General features: G+C 33.2%; 1 protein-coding gene across 1 annotated transcript; it reads left to right on the top strand.

Moving 5' to 3' along the window:
- Nucleotides 1–666: 666 nt before the first annotated feature.
- Nucleotides 667–1,254, top strand: LOC122722079. Its single transcript, XM_043951732.1, has one exon. The coding sequence runs from the start codon at nucleotides 667–669 to the stop codon at nucleotides 1,252–1,254; it is 588 nt and encodes a 195-aa protein (XP_043807667.1).
- Nucleotides 1,255–9,296: the final 8,042 nt, after the last annotated feature.

Raw genomic sequence — 9,296 nt, 5'->3', positions numbered from 1 at the left:
AGGACTTAATAGGTGGATTTTAAAAACACATAGACTACAATAAAGAATTAACTAAATTATAAGGACACAACTGTAATTTATCCTATTAATAACTATACAATGTAAAAGTTTTTAAAACAATATATAAAAAATACATTATAATATCGACCGTAATAATGGGATCATGTATCATTTTGAAAAAATCAAAACCTTAAGAACAATGTTAATAGAGTTCTTAAAAATATGCTCACTTGACGAAGAAGCAAGAGGACTATTGTATAGGGAATTTCCAGAACATTATGTATGGAATAAGCAAACTTAATTATAGTCTAAATGGAAATCAAGACAAGTAATAGGTTATGTAAATGCAGCAAATCCAATAGAGGGTAAAGCATATTACTTGAGACTGCTTTTAAGCTATATAAGAGGTCCAAAGTCATTTGACAGTCTATTAATAGTAGCAATGTACAATGCTTAACATTTAAAGAGTCGGCTATCAGAAGAGGACTACTTGAGTCAGATAATATTGCATCTGAATGTTCATGTGAAGCAGTCACGTTCCAGATGCCATAACAAATTTCTTTGACATTGAAAAGTATAAACTACCATTTACAGAGCATGGAAAAAGATATAAAAAATTATCATTTGCCAAATATAGAAGAAAATCAAACACATCAATAAATAGAAATGATAGCACTTGCCACAGCAACATATGGGGTAGCAACGTCCATTATGCCTAGAGGAAGAACTGCACACTCACAATTTAATATACCATTAAGCCCAACAAAGTCGAGCATGTGTGGTATATCCAAGCAAAGTGGACAAGCAAAATTATTACGCACTGAAAAATTGATTACATGGGTTGAAGCACCGATGGCAAAAAGACTAACAATAGAAATAGTTGATAGATGCTTGAGAGATATAATGGATACTTCTCAACCATTTGAAGGGAAGGTAATGGTGTTTGGTGGAGATTTTATACAGGTATTACCGGTGGTACCTAAAGTTTTGAGACAAGAAAATGTTAGTGCAAGTCTCGTGAAATCTTATTTATGGAGCAAAATGAAAGTGCTAAAATTAACAACCAATATCAGGACTAGAACAGATCCATATTTTGGAGAATTCATACTCAAAGTTGGTAATGGAGAAGAGTTAGAAATAAAAACAAGCAATATAAGAATACCTAAAGAGATGATAATGAAGTATGAAAATGAAAATAACTGTGAAGAAGTATTAATTGATGCAATATATCTATCATTGGAGGAAAAATACTAAATTGGCACAGTAAATGACAAATCGTGCAATCCTGGCAACAAAAAATGAATATGTAGATAGCCTTAATGAAAATATGATAAACATGTTCCCTGGTGAAAGAAATATCTATACTAGTTTTTATGAAGCAATAGATTATACAAATAACCATTACCAAGAGGAATTCTTAAACACTTTATTACCGAATGAATTGTCTCAGCACAAGCTGAAATGAAAGGTGTGAATTGTCCAATGATACTGCTAAGGAACCTAAATCCTTCAAATGGCCCATGCAATGGAATAAGAATGGTGTGTAGAAGTTTTGAAAAAAATGTAATTCATGCAGAGATAACAGTAGGACAATATATTGGTAAGCAAGTTCTATTATTCAGAGTACCACTATCACCGGCAGAAAATGAAAGATAACCTTTTCATTTCAAAAAAAAAAAGCATTTATCCATTCATCTATGCTTTTCATTGACAATAAATAAAGTTTAGGGACAAACAATATCAAATGTTGATGTATATTTGCCACGGGATGTTTTCTCTTATGGTCAATTGTATGTTATACTATTAAGAGGAGTATCGCTGTCAACTACAAAAGTTCTTGTAAAGTCAGGCAATAAGAGAAAGAAGAAGCAAACATATATAAAAAAACATAATATATAAAGAAATCTTATTACCACGAAGACAAAAGAAAATAAAATACATATTCAAATATAATCAAATATTACAATAATATTAACTAATATAATGATTTCAATAATGTAGTGAACATGTATTCAGAAACTAATTGTTCGGCTGCAATAATAACATTGAAGAATGCAGAAACCATAAAAATATAATGTGACTTTATATTTTAATATTAATATTTATATTTTATCAATTATATTTTATTATTCTTTATGACAATTCTTCAACAATTATATTATAAAAAAATGATGAGTATATTAGTATGAACAACCTGGAAAGCAGTTAATTAAATTAGTTATATATAAAATTATGAGTATATCATATTGCTATAAAATATTCATAGATTTATTTAATAATTACAAAAATATTTTTTAACTGGTTAAAAGATAATCTAACAATTATTATTATCTAATTTTTTAAAATTTAATTTACTAAATATATTTCATATTTAAATTCAAATTGACTAAACACCATTTGATTATTTTCATTATAATTTTAAAAATAGCTCAAAGGTAAAAGTTTTTTTCGCATGTATATCAATACATCTCTAATAATATAGTTTAGTAATAATAAATTTATTACTGATAAATACTAAATTTTTATTTATGTTGTGCTAATGGCAATCAATTTATTATTAAAAAAATTTAAATAACAAGAATTTATATATCAAATAAAATCTGTACATAAATTCAATTTTTTAATAAAAAATTAAAATCAAATTTCAATATTATTAAAATTAGTATAAAATAAAATTTAAAATTATTTAAATAATAATTATAATTTATACTAAAAAGTCTATTATAATTTGCGATTTATATAATGCTACACAAGAGTTGTCTAAAGTAGTGATACAGGACTATTTAGACTCCGTCAGGAGTTTTAACCAATATCGTTTGGCTAAGACGAAATAAGAGAAAAGATATGATAAAAAACTAAAAGTCTTACTGAAATTTCTCAAAGATTGAAAAGTGAGTTTCTAATAGCCAAGGGAGGCTATTTATAATAGAAATAAAATAATCCTAATCCTAATAGGAGTCTAAAATCCTAATAGCCAAGGGAGGCTATTTACAATAGAAATAAAATCCTAATATGCAAAAATAATCCTAATCCTAATAGGAGTCTAACTGTTCCATATCATTCCCTTCCACTTGTAAAGAACTCGACCTCGAGTTGTCTTCAGCAGGATAGTACTGAAATAAATCCGCCACGTTAAACGCTTCGAAAATTTTCATCTCATGTGGAAGGTTAAGAACATAGGCATTGTCATTAATCTTCTGAATGATCCGGAATGGACCAATCTTCTTGGCGTCAAGCTTTTTCTGTCCTTCACCACGCTCCTTGCGTAAATACACCATAACTTGATCACCAACATTGAAGGATTTGAAACGCCTATGTTTATCAGCTGTAGCTTTATATTTATCATTGGCTTCCGTAAGGCATTGTTGTACTTGCTTGAAAACATCCACGTGCTGCTTTGCCAGGTTGCTTGCTGCAAGACGGTTGTGATAACCTGTGGGAAGTGCGATAAGATCAACTGTATGCGCTGGGACTTTCCTGTACACAACAGCAAATGGTGACATCTTTGTGGAGCTGTGAGCCGCACTGTTGTAAGTAAATTCTGCTTGGGCAAGAGCAAGATCCCAAGCAGTTTTCTTGTTACTGCAGATGCAGCATAGAAGACTGCCAAGAGTGCGGTTTACCACTTCAGTTTGTCCATCAGTTTGGGGGTGAGCAGCACTGCTGTATCGAAGTTCAGTCCCGAAGCGTTTCCATAAAGTCACCCAGAAGTGAGCTAGAAACTTCACATCTCTGTCAGAAGTAATGGTTTTGGGGACACCATGTAAGCGAACAATCTCCTAGAAAAACAGTTTTGCTACATGGAAAGCATCATTAGTTTTCTTGCAGGGAATGAAATGCGTCATTTTAGAGAACCTGTCAACAACAACAAAAATGGAATCAGATCCATGTTGAGTACGTGGAAGACCAAGAATAAAATCCATAGACAAGTCCTCCCAAGGATGGGCTGGAATAGGCAGTGGAGTGTATAAGCCTGTATTCTGCGAATGTCCCTTCTGAGTTTGACACACTGGGCACTTCTGAACCATTCGACCTGTATCCTTTTTTAATTGAGGCCAGTAAAAACGCTCCTCCAACCCAGCAATAGTTTTGTTACGCCCCAAATGACCACTCAAACCTCCTCCATGGATCTCGCGAATCAACTTCTCCCGCAAGGAAGATCGAGGGATGCATAACCTGTTCTCCTTAAAAAGAAAGTCATCATGTATCAAAAACCCATCAGTAGGCTGGTGAGTCTGGACTCTAGCCCATATATCAGCAAAATCATCATCTGTAGCATACAAATCCTTCAGGAATTCAAAACCTACAACCTCTTGATTAACTGTAATCAACAGAGCAGCCCTCCTACTCAAAGCATCTGCCACCTTATTACTATGGCCAGCCTTATGTTTGATGACATAATGAAAGGCTCCAAAGTAAGTTGCCCATCGGGCATACATCTTATTCACATGTTTTTGAGTTTTAAAATGGATCAGAGACTGATGATCTGTGTGAATAATAAATTCTCATCCCATCAAATACTGCTTCCAAGTTTTAAAAGCCCGGAATACTGCATATAGTTCCTGCTCATAAGTAGACCACTTCTTTCTAGCTTCATTCAGTTTTTCACTAAAGAAGGCAATAGGCCTTTTAGACTGTGACAATACTCCTCCAATCCCAACTCCACAAGCATCACATTCAATCTCAAACAGTTTATCAAAATCAGGTAGAGCAAGAATAGGGGCAGAAGTAAGCTTATCTTTAATCTCTTCAAAGCTCTTGTTGGCAGCTTTAGTCCATGCAAATTTCTGCACTCTCTCTTTCTTCAAGCAATCTGTGATAGGGGCAACGATGCTGCTAAAATTTCTGATAAACCGTCGGTAGAAAGTGGCAAGGCCATGAAAGCTGCGAACTTCAGAAATAGTTTTGGGGATGGGCCAATTCCGTATTGCTTCGACCTTCGTCTCATCAACATGTATCCCTTCTGCACTAACAACAAATCCCAGGAACAGAACGCGCTCCGTCATATAGATGCACTTCTTGAGATTAATAATCAACTCACTTTCTTGTAGGGCCGTCATGACTTGACGGAGATGCTGAAGATGTTCTTCCTCACTGCGACTAAATATCAAAATGTCATCAAAATAAACAACCACAAATTTGCGTAAGAAAGGACACAAAACCTGGTTCATGAGTCGCATAAAAGTGCTAGGTGCATTTGTTAAACCAAAGGGCATAACCAGCCACTCATACAAGCCTTCCTTAGTCTTGAAGGCAGTCTTCCATTCATCTCCCTCCTTGATCCGAACTTGGTGATAGCCACTTTTGAGGTCGATTTTAGAAAAGACTTTAGCCCCGGATAGTTGATCTAGCATGTCATCCAATCGTGGGATAGGAAATCGATATTGAACTGTAATTTTGTTGATGGCCCTGCTATCCACGCACATTCTCCAAGTCCTATCTTTCTTTGGAACTAATAGGACAGGTACTCCACAGGGGCTAATGCTCTCCCGAATATGCCCCTTCTTCAGTAATTCTTCCACCTGTTCTTGGAGGATTTCACTCTCCTTTGGACTCATCTTGTAATGAGGCAGATTCGGTAATTTTGATCTAGGAATGAGATCAATCTGATGTTGGATGTCCCGCAGGGGTGAAAGCTTTGATGATTCCTCCACTATCTTAGGAAACTCCTTTAACAACTCTTTGACGGGTCGTGGTAAAGATGGTGCATCCTCCATTGTACCTTTTTCTCTCACCAATAAAGCTAGTGTGCCTCCAGATTTCTCAACTGCGCTTGATAGCTTCTGCATTCCCGTAGAAACAGCAACAGTATGCTTCCCTTCCACCTTAGAATGTTTCGCAGAACCGGAAGGCAAGATAGTAATCTTCTTTTGATTCCACGTGAACATGTATGAATTCTCCTTTCCTTTATGCAAAGCATCAACGTCGAATTGCCAAGGGCGACCTAGCAAAATTCCACAGCAATCCATATCCACAACATCACAATTAACAAGTTCAGTATAAGATTTACCAATCGAGATAGGCACGCTGCAGAATCTGTTGACCTCAATTGTCGGTCCTTCCTTGATCCATCCGACTTTGTATGGTGAGGGGTGAGGATGTGTAGGCAACTGTAATTTTTCTACCAATTGCTTAGCTATCAAATTCTCACAACTACAGCTATCGATAATTAGCCTGCAAATTGCCTCTCCTACTCGACACTTGGCCTGGAAAATCTTCCTCCTTTGCGTCTCATCCTCCTGTTTAGTTGAGCATAAGATTTTCTTCACTACATAGGTGACTGCCTTTCCCTTATTGTCGACCACAAGATTGGCGGCCACAGGATTGGCGACTGGTTGGGGGTGTGCGGTGGCGGCGGGTTGGTGGATTCCCTGCTGCAAGGTCAATTGTCCGATCATCTCCCTCAATTCTGTCAAAGATGCCTCAATCGCAGCAAGTTGCGCCTCTTGGTTATCTACCATGGTCGAACTTCGCTCTGATACCAATTTGATACAAGACTATTTAGACTCCGTCAGGAGTTTTAACCAATATCGTTTGTCTAAGACGAAATAAGAGAAAAGATATGATAAAAGACTAAAAGTCTTACTGAAATTTCTCAAAGATTGAAAAGTGAGTTTCTAATAGCCAAGGGAGGCTATTTATAATAGAAATAAAATAATCCTAATCCTAATAGGAGTCTAAAATCCTAATAGCCAAGGGAGGCTATTTATAATAGAAATAAAATCCTAATATGCAAAAATAATCCTAATCCTAATAGGAGTCTAACTGTTCCATATCAAGTAGGCTATGAGCTGTCACCACAAAATAAGGCCACGTGGCAAGAATCTGTTAAGTGAGTATCTAGTTCCACCCGAGAAAAGAAAAATTCAAACATCTTAACATCGAGTTCATTATTAAGATTTGCCCTCCCCTGAATAAGATGAGTCTTAGCATAAAATTACTGTTATCAGGAACAGTCCAGTATTACGTCCGTAATCGCGGATCACCAATCTATTAGCTGGAAAAATCTCATGTTAAGAAGTCGGTCATATCATCGCCGGATTATCACGAAATGTTATATTTATCTCCATCTTCTTATAGTATAAAAGAAGAAATATTACAGAGGAAAAGGTATACAATTCTTACACTACTGAAGTTCTAAATAGTTCATTATATTTACCCTATTCTCTAGTATACTGATTTGAGTGTTAGCGTGGCCACCCACCACCTCATTTTCTCTTCCTTGCAGGTCTTAGACAATCATAGCACAACTTTATTTTTCGACCGCATCATTTGATTCCGTTGCCGAGAAATACATTGAATCCTCTCTGATCATTTGGATTACAACTCTTCTCCTACTCTTGTTCTTGTGGAAAGAACTCTCTTTTCTCTCTCAAAATGGCTGGCAGTTCACGAGCTGTTGCTAATATTGCTACCAATGCAGGTGTTATCATTTCTTCCACCCCTGGCAGTGGACAAAACATGCCTCCAATAGTCAATGAAGCAAATCTCAATAACCTAAACAACAAGCAGATGATCTGATACATCCAAAAGTTGCAGGCTACTCTCAAGCAATATAAGGCTCGGGGAGAGGCGTCAGTTATGGCTCCCAGAGAAAGAGAAAAAGCCTCCGTTGACACTCTTAGGCCTTGGATAGAGGCGATCAAGAAGCGGTCTAAAGGAAAAGTCAAGTTCAAAGAGCGTGAATCAAAAGATACTCTGAAAGGTGTAAACTGGAAGTTGATGTGGGCCGTTCAAAGGTACCAAAGGGAGCAAGAGGAGGATTTTGGCCTTGATGGTGCTTTACCTCTTTCGGAGGACATCTTAGCAGAAACATTCCCGACCAAGTTCAAATTGCCTAACTTGGATAAGTATGATAAAACAACAGATTCCAAAAATCACCTGGCGACCTTTAAGACGACCATGCAATTTTAAGATGTCAACAACTTCGTATTGTGCTGAGTATTTAATATGAATATATATTAAATAAAAATTATATAGAGATAATTAAGGTAATAAAAAATATAAAAATTTTAAAAGTAAAATTCTGAATTTTTTTTATTACGCCAATTGAAAATATTTTAAGTCGAGATTGAAATTATTAAAATTTAGATTTTTAAGTTTATATAATTTTTTATTGTAATATTAGAAAAATAACAAATATTATTAATTGTTATTGTATATTTTAATTGATTATAATTTGGTTGATATTATACAAATATTTTTTAAAAGAAAATTATATATTTTGCCTGATAAAATAATTTATAGAGATAAAAATGAAAAAAATAAATAAATTAGCATTTTAAATTTATATGAATGTATCTTAAATAAAAATTACATAGAAATATTTAATGTGAGAAAAAAATATAAAAATTTTAAAAATAAAATACTGAAATTTTTTTATATATGATGATTGAAAATGTTTTAAGTCGGGTTAAAATTGTTAAAATTAAGTTTTTAAGTTTATATGATTTTTTATTTTAATATTAAAAAAATATGTTATCGTATATTTTATATAGGGATGCAAAGAATAGTAAAAATAAATTGATATATAGGGCACTCCAAGGCTTAGCCTAGTGGAAAGTGCATCCCGTAGCCCTTGAAAGGTCTAAGGTTCGACTCCCCCAACCCCCTATTTCAAAAAAAAAAAAAAAATTGATATATAGGAAAAGGAGTTGATTATGAAGTCATGGCGATACGAAGATATTTAATGTGATAAATTAATATAATAAATTAGTTCTTTAAATTTATATGAATATATATTACTGATATAATAAATTAATTATTTAAATTTATATGAATATATATTAAAGAAAATTATATATAGATATTTAACGTGATAAAAAAATAAAAATTTTAAAAATAAAATGCTGAAATTTTTTTATATATGCTAATCGAAAATATTTTAAGTCGGGTTAAAATTGTTAAAATTAGGTTTTTAAATTTATATAATTTTTTATTGTAATATTAGAAAAATAACACATTATTAATTGTTATATTATATTTTAATGGTTTATAATTAGGTTGGTATTGTAAAAATATTTTTTAAAAGAAATAATTCCTTAGTAATATTTAATTAAATGATATTTTATATCTATTGATTTTAGGTAAATTTAGTAAATTTTATATAGGGATGCAAGAATAGCAAAAATAAGTTGATTATGAAGCAAATAGCTATGTTGAGATATTTAACGTGAAAAATTAATATATAAATTAGTTCTTTAAATTTATATAAATATATATTAAATAAAATTTATATAAACATATTTAATGTGATTAAAATATATAAAAATTTTAAAAGTAAAAGGCTGAAATTT

Source organism: Manihot esculenta, chromosome 16 (assembly GCF_001659605.2).
Source record: "Manihot esculenta cultivar AM560-2 chromosome 16, M.esculenta_v8, whole genome shotgun sequence".
In the NCBI taxonomy this organism is placed as follows: domain Eukaryota; kingdom Viridiplantae; phylum Streptophyta; class Magnoliopsida; order Malpighiales; family Euphorbiaceae; genus Manihot; species Manihot esculenta.
The sequence above is the reverse complement of the archived record's forward strand: the minus strand, read 5'-3'. Positions and strand labels throughout refer to the sequence as shown.

Coding starts and splice junctions, on each gene's coding strand:
- LOC122722079 (XM_043951732.1), top strand. CDS start 667: ATGATAGCACTTGCCACAGCAACATATGGGGTAGCAACGTCCATTATG.